At 38.0% G+C, this 26,928-nt stretch overlaps 1 protein-coding gene across 1 annotated transcript in view; it reads right to left on the bottom strand.

Moving 5' to 3' along the window:
• Nucleotides 1-26,928, bottom strand: part of ADGRG7 (adhesion G protein-coupled receptor G7) — a 77,033-nt gene that overhangs the window by 49,990 nt on the left and 115 nt on the right. The window contains exons 2-6 of the mRNA XM_007095993.3: nt 8,218-8,331; nt 6,438-6,542; nt 3,838-3,950; nt 843-992; nt 276-376 (exon numbers count right to left, since the gene is read on the bottom strand). Coding sequence (XP_007096055.2) covers nt 276-376; nt 843-992; nt 3,838-3,950; nt 6,438-6,542; nt 8,218-8,331 — 583 coding nt within the window. The remainder of the gene's footprint in view (nt 1-275; nt 377-842; nt 993-3,837; nt 3,951-6,437; nt 6,543-8,217; nt 8,332-26,928) is intronic.

Raw genomic sequence — 26,928 nt, 5'->3', positions numbered from 1 at the left:
TGACCCTTGGCCATGCCCAGCTAAGGCCAGGAAAAGAAGTCTAATCTAAATCATCCTAGTCGCTCTCTATATCCTAGGCCAGGGACACCCCTGGAACCAAGAGTTAACATATACCACCCTGTCTAGTACATGAAGATCAGGTGGAAAGCCAAGGCTTCAGTCTTCATTCTCAAGGAATCAGCTAGTTAGTGCATCCATGAGAGAAATAAAAACACCTGTCTTAATGGTACACAGCACTTTGTAATGTTTTCTTTCCCAATTGGAATTGTGCTTACGTTGTCAAAGCGTCATCAGGAGCAGCAACCGGAACTTGTTGAAAAACATCTTCACCGACACTTAGAAGTTGACTCACTGTCGATACAGCAGTGTCTTTTGCCTGCCAGGAACAAGGGACCAAACCATCATCATAGAAGACATACATCATACATCATCATTATCATGAATTATTGCAGAATCATGTGGCACCACTGGTATGGTAATCCAGAGGCAAGTGTTTTTCAAAATTGAAGGTTTAGTTTTAGATGGCAGAGAGAATAAAGATAAAGCATGATGGAAATTTAAATTGAGTCAGTTGGGAAGCTTAGGCTTCTGAATTTCCCCTCAAAGCAAGGTCTTTCACAGAAACTCTACCCCACCCCGAGAACACAAAAGCTGATGCTTGGATGCATAAGCAGAAACAAAATAAGAGTGCAGGGTTCTGACTATGAAAACATCACAGCCCACGATACTTAGTATAATTATACTTACTATTGAACTAAGTAAAGGGATTTCTAGTTTTGTCTGTCTTTCCATGTCTTTTTTTTTTCTTCCCCTCCCCCCTTTTAAAACCTTGTGAGTTTTACCTCAAAGGAAGCATTTCTGGATGTGTTGAAGATCTCTCCGACCACTCTAGCAGCAGAAGTGATGTTCTCAGGAGTCATTTTACTGACATTAGATGTTAAAATCTGAGTTTCACTAGAAATGTTCTCAAGCTGTGCTACCATATTGACTATCTGTTAAAAACAAAACAAAACAAAACAGCCAGATTTATACAACTATGTCCAAATACTTTGCAAGCAATTGCAGGTGAATAAACTGGAATTCAGCTGACCCTCAATCTCCTGAATATCACATCCACTTGGTTCTTCATGTTTGTTTCTCCACTTGTGAAAAGGACAAAATACACGCAGGCTGGTGGTTTTTCCAGCCTTTACTATCTGCCAGGATTAATGAACTAAGACAGGCTGCCTTAGGGAGAGCAATGCTACTCAAGGTGGGAACCATGAACCAAATGGTTCACTGTTTGTTATAGGGTCCATAGGGAAGGTAAGCACAGAAACTGAGAGTTACTGGTCAGAAACTTCTACAACAATTGCATGTTATTGAATCTAATGATTTTTTTCAATGATTTGTATTCAGATGGGAGCCACACTTGCATGAGCATAGCATAACATAGAGACTTGTTCTAATCACTATGTTGTACACCTGAAACGAATGTAACACTGTATGTCAATTACACTTCAATAAAATATAAGTAAATAAATAATTTAAAACTCTTTTAGAAGAGAAAAAATAATCTGTATTTTACATATCTTTTTTATCCAATTTTCCTAGTAATTAATTTTTATTACATTTTACAAAATTATTGGTCAGCAAGGAGTTGGAAATTTTTAAAACTACCTTTCCAAGGGGTGCCTGGGTGGCTCAGTCAGTTGGGCATCCAACTTCGGCTCAGGTCATGATCTCACGGTTTGTGAGTTCAAGCCCTGCATCGGGCTCTGTGCTGACAGCTTGGAGCCTGGAGCCTGCTTCAGATTCTGTGTCTCCTTCTCTCTCTGCCCCTCCCAACTTGTGCTCTGTCTCTCTATGTCTCTCAAAAAATAAATAAATGTAAAAAAAAATTTTAACTAGCTTTTCAGCAAAGACAGTTTGGGAGACACTGACCTCGACCATATCTCCAGGTACCAATCAGTCTCCTGGCTCTGGTGTTGTGAGACTATAAAACATGTTAATCCATATTGTCTTTGGTAAAGCCAGGTGTTAATGTGAGCATGTGTGTTAGTTTTCACTAGATGGCAGCATCATTTCAAAAATCAAACCAAGTTCACAGGCCATTCATACTTTGGGAACAGTTGAAAATAATATCCAATCACTAGACAAAACAAAGAAAGCTCTCATTCAATAGCTAGGTCCCTGCTCTGTGCAGGCATTTTGCTGGATGTTTTTATAGATGTTATCACATTTAATACACAAAACAACACTGTGAGTAGGGCATCCTTCTCCCTGTTTAAAAGTCTGAAGAGGGAAAGGAGTTCACCCAAAGTCCATGCAGCTTAAAATGTCAGAGCTGAGAGCCAAAAACTGGCTAGTCAAACTCTGGAACATGAAGTCTTTCCCCAGCCTGTGTAGTTGACACAAACTACGTGGCTGGCAGCCATCTCCATATTCCACTTCCATCCCCATCTTTACCTTCAACCCTGCCCATCTACAGTTAGGGAGCCAGCGTGGGACAGTGTGGACTTTAAAATAAGAAGCAGCTCCATCATTTTTTGGCTGTGGTTCACTGCACCTCTCAAAGACACTGTTTCCTCATCTATAAAATAGGTACATTCATAACTATTTATATAGTTGTTATAAGAATTAAATGTGATTTAAAAACATATGTAAAATGTTAGTGCAATATTTGCTACACAGTAAATGATCAAGAATTAGTATAATCACTATAATTATCTATGAGAATAACATCTAACTCACAGAGGTTCCATAAGGACTAAATGAGATAATGTATGTTACATGCCCTGCACTTGGACCACTTAAAGTTTCCTCCTCTCCTTTCTTGGCCGCAGGTATTAGCAATCCCATGCAATTGCATTTAGGTATATATTAGGTCAAAATAATTTAATCTTCATGAATAAAACATCTAGTCTATGTAATTCCCACTTCACCTGCTCATGGTTACAGCCCTGAGACCAGCATTAGGGTCTGGGGTTTCCTGTCTCAAAAGGTGTTGGATAATAGTTTTTTTTTCTTCTTTTTCCTCTTTATTCTAATAAAGTTGACCATCAAAATACCTTCCTTTTGGTTTCAGATACCAGTGATCTATTTTCAGTCAATACTTTACCACTGATCTAAAAAGATGAGGCCATTTAAAATATGTTACAGATTATCATTCACTAAAATTTGCTGAACCCATGTACAACTGTCCTTTTTCACAAACAGATGTCATCTTCAAAAAAAAAAAAAGAGTGGCTTTAATTACCAGTTTTTGTTACTTCTTTTTTCTATGTTTCTTAATTTTGAGAGAGACAGAGTGCAAGCAGGAGACGGGCAGAGAGAGAGAGGGAGACACAGAATCAGAAGCAGGCTCCAGTTCTGAGTTGTCACAGTACAGAGCCCAATGCAGGGCTCTAACTCACAAGCCTTGAGATCATGACCTGAGCTGAAGTCTTAACTGACTGAGCCACCCAGGAACCCCAGTTTTTGCTTTTTCTAATTTGACAGTTTTAAAAGCATTGATTCAGGGGCTCCTGAGTGGGTCAGTTAAGTGTCCAACTTCGGCTCAGGTCATGATCTCACGGTTCATGAGTTCAAGCCCTGCATCGGGCTCTGTCCTGACAGCTCAGAGCCTGAAGCCTGCTTCAGATTCTGTGTCTCCCTTTCTCTCTCAATCTATCTCTCTGCCCCTCCCCCGCTTGCAATCTCTCTCTCAAAAGTAAAAACAAAATTAAAAAATAATAACAATAAAATTTTTAAAAATGTTTAAAAAGCATAGATCTGACCATCAGGTATCTAAAGAACAGAGAGTATACAGAATCCAAACTTTTTCCAGTTACCCAGAACATGGACCATAGGGCATACCTTGTTTTCCAGGGTTTCCAGATTTTCATCGCAATTTCCTTTTGTCACATTTTCTAATACTATTTCTCCATATATAGAAATATTGCACATCCGAGTAGCTATTGGATAGCCCACTTTAATAAAAAGAAGCAAACAAAACAAAACAAAACAAGTGTTTGCAAACATGGCCACTAGCAACAATCTGCCCCTATACACACCTCCATCTCAGTGTGATTTAGTTGCTTTTCCCGCCAAAAGGTGGAGTCTATTCCTCCTTTTCCTGAATTGAGCCTGGACTTACAACTGGCGTTGACCAAGAGAATGTTCTGTGAGAGCTCCAGAACCTGGCCTCAAGAAGATGAAGTTTCAGCCTTCACCCCCTTGGAACACTGTCCTGAGACTGTTGAATAAGGAAGCAGCTCCAATCTACTAGAGAATAAGAGGCTATGTGGAAGGGAACTGAGGCCCTTCAGTCTTGCCATTTAGGACTCCAGCTGCCACAATCAACCCACAGAACTATGAAAAATCTAAATCATTAATTCTTTTAAGCCACGAAATTTGGGGTAGGTTAATATACAGGAATGGAAAAGTGAATCGGCCAGTTACTACAGGAATCTTAAAGGCAGATATCACTTGTCTTAATTTTTAAATCTGGAATTCAAAACTATTTCCTTCCTTTGAAGTCTGCAAGGAAGATTTGCCTTCCAGCAACTAGGGACATAGGGCTTTGAATTGGATGTGATGAGGGTTGAAGAGATGGGAAACAATATGAAAAATTCCTACTAGATAATGAATTACATATTGATCTTTCCTTCTTTATCCAAATCTGAGTAAACTGAAAGGCAAAGAGTTCTACTATATTGTAGCACCTATTTGATACCTGGTTGCCTTTCAATACTCATGAATCATTAGGTTTATTTCTTATAATTATCACCGAGCCTCCCTAATTCAGTGTTCTCCTGTGAACAAAGCTTAAGAAGCTGTTGACAAATAAAATCACCTCCTACAAGTATGAATCTACCTATGCAAAATCATTGAAAATATCTTGGTCATTTGTTGTATAAAAGTGAATAATTCAGAAGTAATTCTTAATATAAAACTAAACACACATTTGCCAATAGTTGGAATCTATATCCTTAAAATTATTTTATGGGCTCAATCTGAAATTTAAAGGTAAGTAAGATAAACCTTTCACAATAGTTGCTCAGAAAATAAAAATAACCAAATAAAAGAACCAAATGAAAGATGGTGATTCCCTTGTCCCAAAAACATTTTAAAAAAATCAAACAAGAGTGATGTCCCTTGATGCATATGTTACTGACATTTTTACTGTTCCAGATTGGGTAGCACATAGGTATTTTTTGTAGTTGTATCTCTTTTACAAGTTATAATGAAATATTTAACACAAACAAAACAGATAAAAATTAAGACGGTAAGTATCCATGGACATACATTATAAAAAGTAAGTACCAATACACGAAGCCCCATGTCTTTCACCTTCTGAGCTTTTAATCAAGAGGCTCTAGCCTTATAAGGACATATGTAAAGAATAGGATCATGAAGATTTGAGTAGGCATGATATATGTGGGCAAAGGCAATTTGGACTCTGCAAATGGCATACTGGTTTACATAATCTCTTAGAATAAATAAGATAAAGAAACACAGGGGAAAGACCAGTACCTGTAAGTACTGTAGCATTTCAAAGAGCATGACATAAACAAAAATAAATATCTATATAAAATGCAAAATTCTCCCCAGGGTTATTACTGACTGAAGTTCTCTCAAACATTTTCATAAATGATCTAGAATTGGCTGTTATTCAGATATCCAGTGATGCAGGAAATGATGATATCCTGCAGGAAGATGTGAGAGATAGGAGGAGTGGTCAAAGGAAAATCAATGCAAACAAAGTTCAGGTAAAACACTGAGAGAAAATTATACAGCATAATGGGTTCTAAGCTGTTAGGAAAGGAACCTATGAATTTTTAAGGGCTACTCTCAGAAGATATTACCCAATGCAGCATTGAAGTAAGTCATCAAAATCCTGGATATCATCAGGGAGCATAGACATTTAAAAAATGTTATTTGTGCCTTTATTCTTGGAATGTCTCTATGTACACAAGGTTGTCATGCTTCAAGAAAGGTATGATGAATCTAGAGAATGTTCCAAGATGGCTAACTAAAATTACCAAGGAGATGAAGTACTACCAACTGTGGACAAACTTAACAGCATCTCTACCTAGAAAGATGAAGTCTGAAAGTAGATATGGTACAAATCTATAGCTAATGTTTAATATTCAGACAAGTTATAAAACTCCATAAGCAGATATTAACATGATTAAATTCAAGGACATAGAGTAAACTGGGGAAATAAACCAATGGGAGAAGGAGTAAAAGGAATTTTTAACTGATCCATATTATAGTTTTTAGGAGAATTAGAATTATGTGAAATTGCATCCTAAACTTGGAACACTGGTATCATGAAAGGGAGGCAAACTGTTCCACAAAGCCGTCTTTGATGCCTCTTCCAGGAACTTAATACTGGTTGGAGGAATGATAGGTATGATCCAGCATAGCGATTAATATGCTTACACAGAGGAGACGTTTGGAAAAACACATACCATTTAAAGTGTTCTCACCACATGTTTGCTGGGAAGATCCATATTTTCCCACCGGAATTCTGGCAAAAGTTAAATCATCAGAGGTACTGTTTTCACAGAAATAAGCTATGATGAAAAGAAAATATATTTTTTTCATCATAAATTATAATTTTCTTTTTAAAATTTCAAACCAGATAAAAGTCAAAGTTCAAAACCTATTCAGTATAATTTGAAGGATAATAGAAAACTTTAGGACTCACTGACCCACCAGGAATTTCATACTTTTTTATCTGGTTGAGTTAATATTAATACCATTAGAAAAATTAGTATGTTAGATAATGTCTTCTAGTTAAAATGTACACAATATATAACCTGGTAGAGGTAGGCTGTAATCACTAACACATCAAAAAAGATAGTATAATCAAATTAGTGGCAATCTTGAAAATTAAAGATACAGAGCCTATATCTTTATTATCTTTACTACCAAAGGGCATCATGAGGATGTGGGTCAAAGCAAAAAGACCAAAGTCATGGAGCATGTGAGATATACTGGTTTGTAGGAGTGCAGGAAATGGTAGGAATGCATTTCTAGGGCTCTGGCTCCTAAGCAGGGAGCACAAAGTGTACAGAGTATTGGAAAGCACATTGTAGATGAAGATGTAGCTTTGAAACACTATGTACAATATCCAAGACAAGAAAGCAACGTTAACTATCTGTCAGATGAGTGGATAAAGAAATATATAAACATATATATATGTGTGTGTGTATATATATATACATATATATACACACACACATATATATATATTTTCTGGGAATATTCATATATATATATGAATCTTAATCATAAAAAAGAATGAGACCTTGCCATTTGCAATAACATGGATGGACCTAGAGGGTAAGTAAAATAAGTAAGACAGAAAAGGAAAAATATCATATTACTTCACTTATATGTAGAATCTAATAAATGAAATGAATAAACAAATAAAAAACAGAAACAGATACATAAATACAGAGTGGTTGCCAGAGGGGTTGCCAGGGGGAATTGGCGAAATGAGTGAAGGAAAGTGGGAGATACAGGTTTCTAGTTATGGAGTAAATAAGTCACTGGGATGAAAGGTACAGCACAGGGAATAAAGTCAATGGTACTGAACTATCATTGTTTGGTGACAGATGGTAGCTACCCTTGTGGTGAACATAGCATAATGGGTAGAGTTTTTGAATCACTATGTTGTACACATGAAACTAATGTAACGTTGTGTGTCAACTATACTTCAATTAAAAAAAGAAGTAGCTTTGAACTTTGATTCTGAGAGAGCACTGTCTGAAGTAAAACCACTAATTTTACAACATCTCATCAAGAGAAAGGATGAAAAGACAAAAACTTCATCTACATATATAGTTAGATAGGAAGATGTACCTTGGTTTCAGAAAAGTTAAATATATTAGAATTGTGATCTTTGAAATGGGGTAATATAGCATATCACCAACCAGAAGGACCTGAGAAAACCATATCACCCATTGCCCTGAAGTAGACAGTGCAACCAGAAGGAAAAGCATCTGTCAGTTTACAGAGAAACTTGATAGTTGGGAAACATACTAGGTATATTGAACATACAAGTAAATAGCCCAAAAAGAATACTCAGCTTTTACCATTAAGCTACAAACACATGTTAAAGCCATCATTATTAAACCCATTGTTACTAAATCATTAACAGAAGCATTTGAAAATCTTTGCTGTTGTCCTTATTAACACGAGCCACCTAAATCTCATACCCTAGTGCCATCCCAAGTAACTTACGGATTGTACATCTCCATCCTCTCCACTCTTCTGGACAAACACATCTGCCATTTTCCCAGGTTCCACCATTCCTGCAGAACTCTATTGTGGTGTTTGCTGTGGGGGTTAATGTTCCTAAAAAAACAATAAATAATAGAATACTTCACAAACTAGCTAATCAGTTTCTCCTTTTGGATGTGTAGCCTTTAATTTCTACACGTAAAACAATCACCTTGAGTAGCACTGGAGAAGTATTTTGTGTAACATCATCATCAACAAAAATATATGTTGAGAATTTACACAGGATATACAATGCTTATGAGAGGTTATGAATACCAAAAAGCTACATTTAAAAGACACAATACTTTGAACAAGGAGATTAGAATCTATGGAGGGAAACAGGAGATTATATAGATTAGATAGAAGATAGATAGATAGTAGATAGATAGATAGGCAGGCATATAGTTAGGACACCTAAGTCAACATGCAGATTTTTACATGCTTTAAGAACACAGAAGAGAGATGTTGATGACAGAGGCAATTTATCCAGCGATGACTTTCCAGAAGAGGTGGTATTTGAGTCAGATTTTAAGACTAAAACTAGAAAAGCCAGATAAAAAAGGATGGCCCCAAATAGGCGGGATACAGAGTGCAAAATCACAAAATGGAAAGTTCTGATGTGTCCAAGGAACATAGAAAAGTTTAACAAATAAGGAACATTAGTCCTATGTGAAGTAATAGCAGAACATCGACTGGGTTATGAGTGGGTTTATAGACCAAGCCAAGGAGATTTAATCCTGCAAGAGTCTAGAGAGATCTTTTTGAAAAAAATTTTAATGTTTATTTTTGAGAGAGACAGAGTACAAGTGGGGGAGGGGCAGAGAGAGAGAGGGAGACACAGAATCTGAAGCAGGCTCCAGGCTCTGTGCTGTCAGCACAGAGCCCAAGGTGAGGCTTGAACTCACAAACCATGAGATCATGACCTAAGTCAAAGTCAGACACTTAACCGACTGAGCCACCCAGGCGTTCCTAGTTTTTTTATTCTTAATTGATCTAACAGATAAGTTTATTCAAAATAATAATAGCAATGACATATGAGGTGATTATAGCTTATGGAAAAACGAAATAAAGGACAGAAAAAAATGTAAGGGAAGAGAAGGAGGAATTGGGAATACTGTATTATGAGGTCCTGGCACTACTTATGAGACCACAGAGATATTAGAAAGTGGACTTAGATTAGGGACACCTGGGTGGCTCAGTCAGTTGAGTGTCCAACCCTAGATTTGGGCACAAGTCATGATCTCATGGTTTGTGAGACTGAGCACCTTGTCAGGCTCCCAAGGAGCCTGCTTGGGATTCTCTGTCTCTCTCTGCCCCTCCCCCATTCACTCTCTCTTTCTCTCTCTCTCTCAAAATAGATAAACTTAAAAGATACATTTTGGGGGGCTCCTGGGTGGCTCAGTCAGTTGAGTGTCTGACCAGATTTTGGCTTAGGTCATGATCCCAGGGTCACAGGATTGAGCCCTGTGTCTGGCTCTGCACTGAGCATGGAACCTGCTTGGGATTCTTTCTCTCTCTTCCTCTGCCCCTGCCCCTCTCCCCTACTTGTTCTCTCAAAATAAATAAATAAATAAATAAATTGGTGGTTACTGTAGAGGTTGCAGTATACATTTACAACTAATCTAAGTCCTCTTTCTTTTTAAAGAAATAATTAAAAATCAGAGCAAAAATCAATGACGTTGAAAACGGGAAATTAATAGACAAAATCAATGAAACCAAAAGCTCATTATTTGTAAAGATCATTCAAATTGATAAACCTGTAGACAGTCTAACCATAAAAAAAAGAGAAGGCACAAATAACAGACATGAAAAAGAGTCATCACTACTGATCCCATGAACATTAAAAGAACAATAAAGAAATATTATGAATAGCCTATGCCCACAAATTTGATAAGCTAGATGAAATGGACCAAGTCCTTGAAGGACACAATCTACTGAACTCACACAAGGAGAAATAGATCATCTGAATAGGCCTATATTGATAAAGAAACTGAATCAATAATCAATAACCTTCCAGAACAATAGGCATCAGGCCCCAGATGGATTTACTGCTGAATCCTACCAAACACTCGAGGAAAAACTGGTATCATTGTTTTACACTCTCTTCTAGAAAACAGAAGCAAAAGGAACACTTCCTAACTCATTCTATGAGGCCAACATTATTCTAATACCAAAATTAGATAAAGACATTACAAAAAAGGAAAATTACATATCAATATCTCTCATGAATGTAAAGTCAAAACTCCTCAACAAATTATTAGCAAATCAAGCCCAACAATGTATAGAAAAATTTATAACATAATACAGTATTCTCAACCCTCCTTCTCTTCCTTTATAACATGTTCTCATCTTAGGGGAAAGCATCTCATTTCTTACCATTGAGTATGAGATTGAGTTTATGATTTTTGTAGATGTTCTGTATCAAGTTGATGCAGTTCCCCTGTATTTTCACTTTGCTAAGAGTTTTTAACATGAATGGTAGTTGGGTTTTGTTGAATGCTTTTTCTGTATTTATTGATATGATCGTGTGATTTTTCTTTTTTACCCTGTTGATATGAATTACATTAATTGATTTTCAAATGTTGAGCTAGCCTTGCATATCTGGAACAAATCCCAATTTGTTACGATGTATGATTTGTATTTCCCTGATGATGAATGATGCAGAAGAATGAGCCTGGACTACTTTCTTACACCATACACAAAAATAAACTCAAAATGGATGAAAGACCTAAATATAAGACAGGATGCCATCAAAATCCTAGAGAATACAGGCAACAATCTCTTTGACCTCAGCTACAACAACTGCTTACTTGACATGTTTCCAGAGGCAAGGGAAAGTAAAGCAAAAATGAACTATTGGGACCTTATCAAGATAAAAAGCTTCTGCACAGCAAAGGAAACAATCAGCAAAACTAAAAGGCAACTGACAGAATGGGAGATGATATTTGCAAATGACATATTCGATAAAGGATTAGTATCCAAAATCTATCAAGAAATTACCAAACTCAACACCCCAAAAAACACAAATAATCCAGTGAAGAAATGGGCAAAAGACATGAACAGACATTTTTCCAAAGAATACATCTAGATGGTTAACAGACACATGAAAAAATTCTCATCACTCATCACCAAGTAAATGGATTTTTTAAAAAGCTGTGGTATATCCATACAATGGAATATTATTCAGCCATAAAGAGAAATGAGCTATGAAGCCCCCAAAAGATATGGAGGAATCTTAAATACTTTTAGCTAAGTTAAAGAAGCCAGGCTGAAAGGGCTACACACTATATGATTCTAAGTATGATATTCTGGAGGGGCTCCTGGGTGGCTCAGTCTGTTAAGCATCTAACTTCAACTCATGTCATGATCTCACAGTTCATGAGTTCAAGTCCCTCATTGGACTCTGTGCTGACAGCTCAGAGCCTGGAGCCAGCTTCGGATTCTGTGTCTCCCTCTCTCTCTGCCCCTCCCCCACTCATGCTCTCTGTCTCTCTCACTCTCAAAAATAAATAAACATTAAAAAAATTTAAATATGACATTCTAGAAAGGCAAAACTATAGAAACAGTAAAATGACTGGCGGGTTGGGAGAGGGAGAGAAGGATGAATAGGTGAAGCAAAGGGGAATTTTAGGCAAGTGAACTATTCTGTATGATACTGTAACAGTGGATACATGTCATTATATTTGTCAAAATCCACCAAATTTGTATACGCAAAGAATGAACCCTAATGTAAGATGCATTTTAATTAATAATGTATCAATATTGGCTCATTCATTATATAACAAAAGCAACCCACTAGGGTAAGATATTAATAATAAAGGAAGATATGGAGGGGAAGCAGTGATGCGAGAGGGAATAAATAGGAACTCTATATTTTCTGCTTAATTTTACTGTAGCCTGAAACTTCTCTAAAAATCAAGTCATTGGTATAAAAATATAAGATATGGATCCAGATCTCAAAGAGCTTAAGATCTACCAAGAGAGATTTAACTGTAATTGTTATATGACAAACTTCTCCGTGTAACCAAGGAAATATGTGAATATTTATTTATTGTTTATTTATTTTGAGAGAGGGTGAATGCGTGAGAGTGGGGGAGGAGCAGAGAGAGAGGGAGAGAGAGATTCCCAAGCAGGCTCCAGCCATCAGCTCAGAACCCAGTGCAGGGCTTGAACCCATGAACCGTGATATAACGACCTGAACTAATATCAAGAGCCCAATGCTTAACTGACTGAGCCACCCAGGTGCCCTTATGTGAATCTTTTTAAATTGTAGAATATTTCAAGTACACAAAGTACAGAGTATAAAACATCCCCCACTACCCCAAAGCCAGTTTTAAAAGCTAGGAACTTTCTCTCAGATTTGCTTCAGACTTTTTAAAAAATATGTAATAAAACTTTACAGGAAGAGTTGAAACCCCTTCTACTCCTTTCTATCAACATTCCTTTCTCTCCATACCCAGAGGTTAACACTATATTGAAATTGTCGTTTATCTTTTACATCATATTTTATACTATTATTATATCTAAGATAATAAATACATAGCATCTGCTGCAGTTTTTGTTTTGTTTTGGTTTTTACTATTGATTCAACTACTTTCTTTAAGTTTATTTATTTTATTTGGGGGAGGAGGGACAAAGAGAGAAGGAAAGAGAAAATCCCAAGCAGGCTCTGCACTGTCAGCTCAGAGCCTGACACAGGGCTCAAACTCATGAACCATGAAATCATGACCTGAGCCAAAATCAAGATGCCTGAACCACCCAGGCTCCCTGATTCGACTATTTTAATGGTTACAGTTCGATTTAGGTTTTTTTTTCCTTCCTTTGGGGGTAAATTTGGTCATTTATATTTTTTTAGAAAATTGCTACTTGGGCAAAGTTTTTATATTAGCTAGGATAATATTTTCATGGTATTTGTTTATGACTTTATTGATTTTTTAATCACTTCTTTAGTATATATTTTAATAGGTAATACATTCACAGAGTTTGAAAATAAAAATCACATACAAAGTACATAACCTTTCTCCCATCCATAAATATACACAAGTAATAATTTCTATTCATTTTTTCCAATCTTTCTTTTTTCAGTACAAGCAAATATGAATCTATACTTATTTTCATCCTCTTTTCTGTAGCTTGCTCTTGCACCTTACGATGAATGTCCAAAATCTTTCCACAGCAGTTCATAGAAAACTTCCACCTCTTCTTTTACAGCTGCATTATAGTCCATCATAATAAACCCTGATTTAGCTAACTGACCCCTTATTGATGGACACATGTTGTTTTCAATTGTCTCAAAATTGCACTGTACATTGCACAAATTCATATGGAGAATGAATTCCCAGAAGTACAATTCTGAGCCAAAGAGTGCACCTTTGTCATTTTGACATTTATTTCCAGCTTGCCCTTATAGGGGTTGTATTGACTTGTATTTTCACCAGCAATACATCTCTATGCAGGGCCTGGAACAAAGTACAATGAAGACCCATATACCATTTATATAGAGGTAGATGTAAAACTTGGAAATTAAGCTCACAAACTGCTAAATAAAGTCTACCTGCTTGATTCTAATGCCAGGATAATCATACCTTCCTAAGGACCTGGAAGTCCAGGTCTGAATTTAGGAACTGTGCATTCCTCGGAGTTCTACTTCAGACTGTGACATGCACCCGCCCCACTCTGTCCTCATGCCTGGTAGGGTTCCAGGCCCAAGGAGGCCTTGTGCTGCCACCTACCGACACCCGAGCCAACAGCCACCCCTCAGGGCCAGGTAAGCACTGCCACCACCGGGGCGAAGTGAAGTGAGCAAAATCTCCCTATAAGCCCAGCAGGGGAGCTGGGGACCCGGATGCAAGACGCAAACCCCGGAAGGAGAGATGCGGGCTCTGGGTCAGCGTGCTGTCTTGGCTTTTGCTTAAACCTTGTCTATCATCCTGCTTCTCTGTGTTGTGATCCGCTTTACTTTTGCACATGTTGCTTATTTACCTTTTCGTCTTGACAAATCTCACTAGATATTTATCGTCTTAAATTCATCTTTTCAAAAAACTAGCTTTTGGTTTCATCTCCATTCTTGTTTTGTTTCCATTCCATTAATTTGTTCTTATTTTCATTACTGCCAAACAGCCTTCCTTAGAATTTACTTTCTTTTCTATTTATTTATTTTTATTTGTCTTGTCTCCAGGCCCCGCTTAATGACAGATGCATAGACAGTACAACAAATGTTTGCTGACTGGCTTCTTTGGCGTTTGCAATTTGGTTGAGGATATCGAGCCCAAGCTGAGCTACCACTCCTCTGTTACAATCCCATTTTTAACACCTTTTGCCCCCCCCCCCAGGTTCAAGACCCTGTCCCCTGAAATGCCTAAATTACCCACAAAATATAGCAAAGGGAGTATTGGTATTTTTAAGCCTCTGTATTTTAAGTAAAGAAAGACAGACCCTGAAGGATTAAGTGCTTTGTTTGTTTCATTTAACTAGTTTTTAAACCTATGGACTTATAAAAATGACACTTAGCTATTCATTAGCCCAACATCCCCATTCTATATAAAGAGTACATTCTACATAAAGAGTATATTCTACATAAAGGGTAGCTTGTTCCAGATCAATAACTAGTTGACAGCTGAGTGGAGTTAACTCAGATCTTTTGGTTACTAATCAAGTGCTCCAGCTCCACCCTACGAGTGCTGCCTTTACCACAGGGAAAACCGGGATGGAGAGCATCAGCTTCAACTTGAGGATTCATACGCTGGCATGTGTTTAATAGTAGTATTTATTTTTCTTTTATAACACCAGTATAATATTAACATTTTTCTACATTTTCTTACATTATAATAAGCAGTGTTTCCAGAAATATGAGTCCTATTTTCAATATCTTTACCACACATCATGGAAAATTAAATGTAGAACATACGTAACACACTTCATGCTGCTTGAGAAAGTAGCATGAAATATTAAAAACGCCAAATGGAAAACATGAATTTCATTTCTTCTCCTAAACTAAACAAAATTAGAATCTGTTCTGAAAAGTCTAGTTTAATTAAGTGTGGGAATAAAAATGCTCTTCCTTAGTCAAAGAAATTCCAGCAGGAGACTCTAGTATCTGGCTCCAATTCTTTAGGGTTTTAAAATCCTGGCATCTATCATTTGTCCCAGACCATGAATTTGAAATATTTGGATGAGAATAAAGATTCCTCTTAAATGAGAGGACAATATTTAGGAAAGTTTATTCTACTGTGAAAAGAAACCTAAAAAAATGTAAACAAAATATACATAGTTTTTGCCTAAGGTAGAAGTTGTTCAGTATGAAATACCTGGTTACATATTTCAATAAACTGATTAAATATTTTAATAAAATTTTCCCTGATGGTGTAGCATAATATAATTTTTTTTAATGCAGGAAGATATAACAATTCTTAGAAATGTTTCTGTTTCTGTTTTAATCAGTTGAACTTAATGATTAAGCCTGTAGTAGACCTTCAGTTTGATAAGGTGAGTTTCAATCCAAAGGTCCCATCTAGGTCAATGGCATGCATTCAAGGTATAATTCAAGGAGCAGAGAAAACTGTGCACTAAATTATCTAAAAATTCATAAATTAAAAATAACAGCTAATATTTATTGAGTGCTTATAGTGTCCTAAATGTCATCTTAAACCCATAAATGTAGTAACTCATTTAATCATTTAATGACAGCCCTGAAAGATAGGTTTATTATGATTCCCATAAATAGCAAAACTGAAGCACAGAAATGTTGAGTAATTTGCTCAAGTTTACTAAGTGGTAGCATTGGCATTTCAACAAGGCAGTCTGGCTCCAGAGGTGGTTTTTTTTTTTTTTTTGCCCCTGTTTATATACATTTTTCCCCCTGACTCTCATGTGCACACTCCTAATCACCACATTCTATACTAGATGTTCTTCAATAAAATATGCTATCAAAAGATCTATGGATGGTGGTTGTATTCCGTATTTTAAGTAAAAATATCTAATACCTGGAAATCAAGGAAAAATCTACCAAGTCAACCCCCTTGTGTTAAATTTCTTAATTTGAGAAAGTGACTTTGAGAATGGGATCAGCAATTTAAACATCACTAATACTGATGTTAAAATAATTCATGCTCTTCAGCCAATTACATAACAAAATTTATTCCTCCAAAAAAAAATCCCTTCCTTTTCACAGCAATTGTTTTCTTAATTTAGAGAATGGTTATATGAGGAAGCAAGAAGGGAGACTGGCAAAACAGCAGAAGAGAGGTTTACAACAGCAGGATTAAGACTAAATAACACTACAGCTCTCCACTTACTAGACCTTTTGTCGAACCCCAAAATACAATCTGTCCTCCAGGAACAGTCCCATGAGTTTGATTTATTAACAAGTTTGCCTCTTGAGTAAGTACTGTAATTGAGTAAAATGAAAGTCAAGCATCTGTGTACAAATTATTTTCTGAGAATCAATAAACTCTCCTTGACCTTTCCCCACAACCCGTATTTCCTACTGTGCAAGAATTTCAATGCTATGAAGTTTGACCTTGGGGTTTGGAAATATTGCAACCTACTAAAGTCTTTTCTTGGCCTGAGCTCTAAGTGAGCCCATGATAGGAAATGAAGGTCAGGGTATCTGGAAAGAGTGGGAAAGGCACTCATGCTTGCAGAAAGGAGGAAGTTTTATAATCTAGAAGAGACATAGGATATGGTTCAATAGGGCATAATCATCAATGGTAATATGTCATAAGGTTAAGATATTCTCCCTAAGAGTTAAGAAAAAAATCTACTATTATGATTATGGACATCTGCCTATGTTTACATCAGGCCTTGCTCAAGTTGAAAAATGTCAAGGGAAAGATGTATAAGACGACTTAATTATGTTTCATTTTACTTTCATCAAGTGTGATTGGACCAAAAAGCTGCACTGCTTCTTGTATCACAAGGTTCTTGCTATTGGGAGCAAAAGTCCAAAAGAGAGAGAATGCCTTATGTTGTCCATTCTGAAAACACATCAGATGAGGCACATATTACTTGATATTCTACAAAGAAGGCCTAATGTGAAAAGGCTAGAGGTCAGGCAAAACTTCAATTTGCTCCAACATAAAAGCATCCTTTTGTTGATCATACAGTTAAACAGAAGAGATCATACACAACAGGAGAGATCCTAATGAAGCAGAAGTTCTAGAAATGGTCAGAGTGTTGCATGGCCTGGGGCAGAGGAAGAAAACTAAAATGGTGTCTGTCTTAACTGATGTAAACAAAACCATAATAACATTCATTTTAATATTTATTTTTATTTACTTCTTGAATACAGCTATTTGACAACTTTCAGTCCAGTTTCTGGTTTTCACATGATTCTTTCATTTACTCATAAGCTATGTACTAGCAACTGTATTCCAGGTACCCATATAGGGGCAGAGAATGTAGATTGATAAGTCAGGTCCCTGGTTTCTTAGAGCTTTCATTCTAGGAATGGGGAGACAGACAGCAAACAAATACGAAATTACCAGGTGATAAAAGCCATGAACAAAATACATGTGAAAGAGAGCAAATAGAATGATAACCTTGGACTGAGTGGATAGAAAAGGTCTCTTTGAGGTGGTGACATTGAAACTAAGACCTAAATCATAAGGGAGGTGGCTGTGTGAAACTCTGGGTGACATGTTCCAGCAAACAGATATCATCATAGAAGAACTTCAAGTCTTGAGCTCCTTCCAAGAGTCATCGAAAGTTTTGAAAAATCTCTTTACCAAACAGAACTTCAAAAGCCTAGGATATCTTATTTCTGAAAGCCTAGATGGAAAAAGTGTTATACTTGACAATATATCTTACTGTGATGCTTTGATGGAAAAAAAGGTCATTATTATTTAATGTTTTCAGCAGCAGCACATAAAAATGCCAAAGACTATTCTAGCAATTCTGAAAGAATTGCTACTCCCATGCTTGTCTACTCCCATGAAATGCTGTCAACTTCATCTGGACTGGAGCTTTACCATGACCTTTTACAAGAGGACTTATTAAGTAATAGGAGCAGAATTTACAGTTTTCCTATACTACACAGATCATTGGCATTCTAGAGGTATTTGTTTGATATTTAAACCAATAATTTGTGTTTTTTTTAATGACTCATTACACTTAGCAATTAGACAGAGATAAGCTTGTTTGATGACCATTAGATGTTGGGGCTTATGTGAATGTGAGAATTCTTTACATTAAAGGTAGTCACCAGGATGAATGTTGTTAGAAAATGGGCAATGTTCCAGGCAATGCAGTCTGAATCTGTACTTTCTTCTGCTGTTCTAGACTAGAAGATCAACAGTGGACAATCCTAGAACTTTGCAAAGCTGAAGGAGGTGATTTGGCAAAACCTGGAAGAATGTGGCAAAGCTATGGCAGTTACTCCACAGCCAAAAATCTATAAACACCATTTGAAGACTCAGAAAAGCTTAAAGGTGAAGCATACTAATCTATGCTCTATAAGCACCATTAATAATGGAGACCTCATTGACTTGAAGACAAACAGCATACTTACCAAAGTACGTAACTTTGCCTAGAAAACATTCTACTAGTTACTGCATATTTTTTGTGAATTTTTTGGGTTTTTAGGCATAGGTGCCTAAAAAAAATTTTTTTAAACCTGAAGGTGAATTAATTGATTGGGTTACCATTGTCTTCCCTCTAGGAAGGCAGAATAGTGCAGGAGTGAAGAGCATCAATACTAAAGTCAAAATAATCTAGATTCAAATCCAGACCCAACACTTTCTAGCTACATAAGTTTGAAGAGATTCTTGGAGCCTGGGTTTCCCCATATGTAACATGGATATAATAATAACTGCTTCAAAGGTAGCTGTTAGGGTTAAATGAGATAAGTATGTTGTACACCTGAAACTAAGGTAATATTGTGTGTCAACTACAATCAAATAAAACATTTTTTAAGAAAAATTCAGAGCAAGGACACATTTGTGTTCTTTGAGGAGCTGGTATGCTTTCACTGTTAAACAAGGTTTTTTTGTTGCTTATTATGCTTTGTTTGGGGTCTTGGCCCTCAGGAATTTCAAGGATATGTCTCAGGGATATGTTTTGTATTTGTTTTTAGCAACTTCTGCTGTTTTCTTCCTTATAGTGTTTTATACTTTGGTCCTTGTTTTAATGGTTCTATTATACCTGTCTCCATTATAAGTCACCAAAAATTTCCCTTTAAAAGTAGATGTCCTATAAAGGAAAGAAGGAAAGGAGGGAAGGAGGGAGGAAAAAAGATTTCTTAAAAATATACTCTTTAAATAAAGTCTTGGAGAGGGAAGATGGCGGCATAGGAGGACGCTGGGCTCACCGCGCATCCTGCTGATCAGTTAGATTCCACCTACACCTGCCTAAATAACCCAGAAAACCGCCAGAGGATTAGCAGAACGGAGTCTCCGGAGCCAAGCACAGAAGAGAGGCCCACAGAAGAGGGTAGGAAGGGCAGTGAGGCGGTGTGCGCTCCACGGACTGGCGGGAGGGAGCCGGGGCTGAGGGGCGGCTCGCCGGCCAAGCGGAGCCCCCGAGTCTGGCTGGCAAAAGCGGAGGGGACGGACGGAGTGTGTTCTGACAGCAAGCGCAACTTAGCGTCTGGGAGGTCATAAGTTAACAGCTCTGCTCAGAAAGCGGGAAGGCTGGAGGACAAAGGGAGGGAGAGCTGCTGAGCCCCCGGATGGCAGAGCTCAGCTTGGCGGGGAACAAAGGCGCTCACCAGCACCATCTCCCCCGCCCATCCCCCAGCCAAAATCCCAAAGTGAACCAGTTCCTGCCAGGGAACTTGCTCGCTCCGCGCAAACACCCAACTCTGTGCTTCTGCGGAGCCAAACCTCCAGCAGCGGATCTGACTCCCTCCCGCTGCCACAGGGCCCCTCCTGAAGTGGATCACCTAAGGAGAAGCGAGCTAAGCCTGCCCCTCCAGCCCCCGTGCACCTTGCCTACCCACCCCAGCTAATACGCCAGATCCCCAGCAACACAAGCCTGGCAGTGTGCAAGTAGCCCAGACGGGACACGCCACCCCACAGTGAATCCCGCCCCTAGGAGAGGGGAAGAGAAGGCACACACCAGTCTGACTGTGGCCCCAGCAGTGGGCTGGGGGCAGACATCGGGTCGGACTGTGGCCCCGCCCACTAACTCCAGTTATACACCACAGCACAGGGGAAGTGCACTGCAGGTCCTCACCACGCCAGGGACTCTCCAAAATGACCAAACGGAAGAATTCCCCTCAGAAGAATCTCCAGGAAATAACAACAGCTAATGAACTGATCAAAAAGGATTTAAATAATATAACAGAAAGTGAATTTAGAATAATAGTCATAAAATTAATCGCTGGGCTTGAAAACAGTATAAAGGACAGCAGAGAATCTCTTGCTACAGAGATCAAGGGACTAAGGAACAGTCACGAGGAGCTGAAAAGCGCTTTAAATGAAATGCAAAACAAAATGAAAACCACGACGGCTCGGATTGAAGAGGCAGAGGAGAGAATAGGTGAACTAGAAGATAAAGTTATGGAAAAAGAGGAAGCTGAGAGAAAGAGAGATAAAAAAATCCAGGAGTATGAGGGGAAAATTAGAGAACTAAGTGATACACTAAAAAGAAATAATATACGCATAATTGGTATCCCAGAGGAGGAAGAGAGAGGGAAAGGTGCTGAAGGGGTACTTGAAGAAATTATAGCTGACAACTTCCCTGAACTGGGGAAGGAAAAAGGCATTGAAATCCAAGAGGCACAGAGAACTCCCTTCAGACGTAACTTGAATCGATCTTCTGCACGACATATTATAGTGAAACTGGCAAAATACAAGGATAAAGAGAAAATTCTGAAAGCAGCAAGGGATAAACGTGCCCTCACATATAAAGGGATACCTATAAGACTCGTGACTGATCTCTCTTTTGAAACTTGGCAGGCCAGAAAGGCTTGGCACGATATCTTCAGTGTGCTAAACAGAAAAAATATGCAGCCGAGAATCCTTTATCCAGCAAGTCTGTCATTTAGAATAGAAGGAGAGATAAAGGTCTTCCCAAACAAAAACTGAAGGAATTTGTCACCACTAAACCAGCCCTACAAGAGATCCTAAGGGGGATCCTGTGAGACGAAGTACCAGAGACATCACTACAAGCATAAAACATACAGACATCACAATGACTCTAAACCCGTATCTTTCTATAATAACACTGAATGTAAATGGATTAAATGCTCCAACCAAAAGACATAGGCTATCAGAATGGATAAAAAAACAAGACCCATCTATTTGCTGTCTACAAGAGACTCATTTTAGATCTGAGGACACCTTTAGATTGAGAGTGAGGGGATGGAGAACTATTTATCATGCTACTGGAAGCCAAAAGAAAGCTGGAGTAGCCATACTTATATCAGACAAACTAGACTTTAAATTAAAGGCTGTAACAAGAGATGAAGAAGGGCATTATATAATAATTACAGGGTCTATCCATCAGGAAGAGCTAACAATTATAAATGTCTATGCGCCGAATACCGGAGCCCCCAAATATATAAAACAATTACTCATAAACATAAGCAACCTTATTGATAAGAATGTGGTCATTGCAGGGGACTTTAACACCCCACTTACAGAAATGGATAGATCATCCAGACACACGGTCAATAAAGAAACAAGGGCCCTGAATGATACATTGGATCAGATGGACTTGACAGATATATTTAGAACTCTGCATCCCAAAGCAACAGAATATACTTTCTTCTCGAGTGCACATGGAACATTCTCCAAGATCATATACTGGGTCACAACACAGCCCTTCATAAGTTTACAAGAATTGAAATTATACCATGCATACTTTCAGACCACAATGCTATGAAGCTTGAAATCAACCACAGGAAAAAGTCTGGAAAACCTCCAAAAGCATGGAGGTTAAAGAACACCCTACTAACGAATGAGTGGGTCCACCAGGCAATTAGACAAGAAATTAAAAAATATATGGAAACAAACGAAAATGAAACTACAACAATCCAAACGCTTTGGGATGCAGCGAAGGCAGTCCTGAGAGGAAAATACATTGCAATCCAGGCCTATCTCAAGAAACAAGAAAAATCCCAAATACAAAATCTAACAGCACACCTAAAGGAAATAGAAGCAGAACAGCAAAGGCAGCCTAAACCCAGCAGAAGAAGAGAAATAATAAAGATCAGAGCAGAAATAAACAATATAGAATCTAAAAAAACTGTAGAGCAGATCAACGAAACCAAGAGTTGGTTTTTTGACAAAATAAACAAAATTGACAAACCTCTAGCCAGGCTTCTCAAAAAGAAAAGGGAGATGACCCAAATAGATAAAATCATGAATGAAAATGGAATTATTACAACCAATCCCTCAGAGATACAAAAAATTATCAGGGAATACTATGAAAAATTATATGCCAACAAATTGGACAACCTGGAAGAAATGGACAAATTCCTAAACACCCACACACTTCCAAAACTCAATCAGGAGGAAATAGAAAGCTTGAACAGACCCATAACCAGCAAAGAAATTGAATCGGTTATCAAAAATCTCCCAACAAATAAGAGTCCAGGACCAGATGGCTTCCCAGGGGAGTTCTACCAGACGTTTAAAACAGAGATAATACCTATCCTTCTCAAGCTATTCCAAGAATAGAAAGGGAAGGAAAACTTCCAGGCTCATTCTATGAAGCCAGTATTACTTCGATTCCTAAACCAGACAGAGACCCAGTAAAAAAAGAGAACTACAGGCCAATATCCCTGATGAATATGGATGCAAAAATTCTCAATAAGATACTAGCAAATCGAATTCAACGGCATATAAAAAGAATTATTCACCATGATCAAGTGGGATTCATTCCTGGGATGCAGGGCTGGTTCAACATTCGCAAATCAATCAATGTGATACATCACATTAACAACAAAAAAAGAGAAGAACCATATGATCCTGTCAATCGATGCAGAAAAGGCCTTTGACAAAATCCAGCACCCTTTCTTAATAAAAACCCTTGAGATAGTCGGGATAGAAGGAACATACTTAAAGATCATAAAAGCCATTTATGAAAAGTCCACAGCTAACATCATCCTCAACGGGGAAAAACTGAGAGCTTTTTCCCTGAGATCAGGAACACGACAGGGATGCCCACTCTCACCGCTGTTGTTTAACATAGTGCTGGAAGTTCTAGCATCAGCAATCAGACAACAAAAGGAAATCAAAGGCATCATAATTGGCAAAGATGAAGTCAAGCTTTCGCTTTTTGCAGATGACATGATATTATACATGGAAAATCTGATAGACTCCACCAAAAGTCTGCTAGAACTGATACATGAATTCAGCAAAGTTGCAGGATACAAAATCAATGTACAGAAATCAGTTGCATTCTTATACACTAACAATGTAGCAACAGAAAGACAAATAAAGAAACTGATCCCATTCACAATTGCACCAAGAAGCATAAAATACCTAGGAATAAATCTAACCAAAGATGTAAAAGATCTGTATGCTGAAAACTATAGAAAGCTTATGAAGGTAATTGAAGAAGATATGAAGAAATGGAAAGACATTCCCTGCTCATGGATTGGAAGAATAAATATTGTCAAAATGTCAATACTACCCAAAGCTATCTACACATTCAATGCAATCCCAATCAAAATTGCACCAGCATTCTTCTCGAAACTAGAACAAGCAATCCGAAAATTCATATGGAACCACAAAAGGCCCCGAATAGCCAAAGTAATTTTGAAGAAGACCAAAGCAGGAGGCATCACAATCCCAGACTTTAGCCTCTACTACAAAGCTGTCATCATCAAGACAGCATGGTATTGGCACAAAAACAGACACAGAGACCAATGGAATAGAATAGAAACCCCAGAACTAGACCCACAAACGTATGGCCAACTCATCTTTGACAAAGCAGGAAAGAACATCCAATGGAAAAAAGACAGTCTCTTTAACAAATGGTGCTGGGAGAACTGGACAGCAACATGCAGAAGGTTGGAACTAGACCACTTTCTCACACCATTCACAAAAATAAACTCCAAATGGATAAAGGACCTGAATGTGAGACAGGAAACCATCAAAACCTTAGAGGAGAAAGCAGGAAAAGACCTCTCTGACCTCAGCCGTAGCAATCTCTTACTCGACACATCCCCAAAGGCAAGGGAATTAAAAGCAAAAGTGAATTACTGGGACCTTATGAAGATAAAAAGCTTCTGCACAGCAAAGGAAACAACCAACAAAACTAAAAGGCAACCAACGGAATGGGAAAAGATATTTGCAAATGACATATCGGACAAAGGGCTAGTATCCAAAATCTATAAAGAGCTCACCAAACTCCACACCCGAAAAACAAATAACCCAGTAAAGAAATGGGCAGAAAACATGAATAGACACTTCTCTAAAGAAGACATCCGGATGGCCAACAGGCACATGAAAAGATGTTCAACGTCGCTCCTTATCAGGGAAATACAAATCAAAACCACACTCAGATACCACCTCACGCCAGTCAGAGTGGCCAAAATGAAGAAATCAGGGGACTATAGATGCTGGAGAGGATGTGGAGAAACAGGAACCCTCTTGCACTGTTGGTGGGAATGCAAATTGGTGCAGCCGCTCTGGAAAGCAGTGTGGAGGTTCCTCATAAAATTAAAAATAGACCTACCCTATGACCCAGCAATAGCACTGCTAGGAATTTATCCAAGGGATACAGGAGTACTGATGCATAGGGGCACTTGTACCCCAATGTTTATAGCAGCACTCTCAACAATAGCCAAATTATGGAAAGAGCCTAAATGTCCATCAACTGATGAATGGATAAAGAAATTGTGGTTTATATACACAATGGAATACTACGTGGCAATGAGAAAAAATGAAATATGGCCTTTTGTAGCAACATAGATGGAACTGGAGAGTGTGATGCTAAGTGAAATAAGCCACACAAAGAAAGACAGATACCATATGATTTCACTCTTATGTGGATCCTGAGAAACTTAACAGAAACCCATGGAGGAGGGGAAGAAAAAAAAAAAAAAAAAGAGGTTAGAGTGGGAGAGAGCCAAAGCATAAGAGACTGTTAAAAACTGAGAACAAACTGAGGGTTGATGGGGGGTGGGAGGGAGGGGAGGGTGGGTGATGGGTATTGAGGAGGGCACCTTTTGGGATGAGCACTGGGTGTTGTATGGAAACCAATTTGACAATAAATTTCATATATTAAAATAAATAAATAAATAAATAAATAAATAAATAAATAAATAAGGGCTTATAAATTTAGCAGCCTTAATGAGGTAAAAATCTATAGTTCATAATTTTTTAACTTTAAACAAAAATAAATAAAACAAATGGAAACACATTTTTCTCAAGTTTAAATGTTATTGGTTTTGTTCTGGAAAATTTTCTCACGCTAATTCTACAAATCCTGTTAGTACATTTTCTAAATAATGTTCTGTGGGGCAGGGAAGGAAGGACCATGAGATCTCAGCTGTCATTCCATCAACAGTGAATATATTTGACTCCTTTTCTCTCCAGCATGGGATCTTTGCAGCCATGCATTGTGCTTCTCCTGGCTCCCCCAACCTTCCATCCTTCTCAGGTACCTTCTCAGACGGCAGATCACCCCTCCTTCTGCTCTCTAGACTAGTATTATTTACCGTTATTTACTCAGTTTTATTAGAATCTTTCTCTGTTTATTACAAAAGGAGTGTTTGGCACATCCAGCTTTGAATCCCTTCATGGAGAACCTCTGCAGCCCAAGCGAACAGGCACTGAGATTATAGAAAGTCTTCAGTGTGAGTTACTGGGGGTTTTCCTCTAGCACCATTGTTTTACACCCATGGCTCCCCCTCCCACCTTCCAGTGTCATTTCTAGCACACAGAAAGTTACTAACAGATACTTGTTGAGTAACCAGAAAAATCATTTTCTTTTTTTTTAATATTTATGCACTTATTTTTGAGAGAGAGAGAGAGAGAACATGAGCATGGAAGAGACAGGGAGAAAGGGAGAGAGAGAATCCTAAGCAGGCTCCATATTGTCAGCGCAGAGCTCTACATGGGGCTCAAACTCACAGACCACAGTGTGAGATCGTGACCTGAGCCAAAATCAAGAATCTTAACTGGCTGAGTCACCTAGGCACCCCTGAAAAAATCATTTTCTAAGTAATCTTAATTTTTTAAGTAGTTTTTTACACTTAGAGAGTGAGAACTTTATGCACAAACCCTAAGAGTTTATTTACCATCCTAGTGAGAACATTCCAAAAATGAAATTCCATTCTGGGCATATTTGATTATGTGTGTATGTCTGTATATCTGTGTGTGTGTGTGTGTGTGTGTGTGTGTGTGTGTCCATAATTATTTCTCTTTCTCGAATTTAGCTAAACAAACCCAAACATGTGTTATTAATGATTTGATTATTCTGTTTTCCAGTCAGGTGTTAAAAGAGCAAGAAGAGGCTAATTCAACTTTGTAATTCCTCACCCTGCCCACACACACATATCCATATTCATGCATGTACAACCATATGCTAGCCATCAATTGACCCTTGCCTGTTGTATGTCATACACGACACCTTGGCAGGCAACCCTAGCCCAGACATGGCTATTCGCAGTACTGGTGTGTCAGGTAGCAGAGACAGAGGCTCAACAACTTCTCTTGATTTGAGTTCAACATAGCAGTTAAAGATAAACATAACATAGTTAAACATAAAAGATATTAC

This window comes from Panthera tigris, chromosome C2 (assembly GCF_018350195.1).
Source record: "Panthera tigris isolate Pti1 chromosome C2, P.tigris_Pti1_mat1.1, whole genome shotgun sequence".
NCBI lineage: Eukaryota > Metazoa > Chordata > Mammalia > Carnivora > Felidae > Panthera > Panthera tigris.
This window is presented reverse-complemented; position numbering and strand designations above follow the sequence as displayed.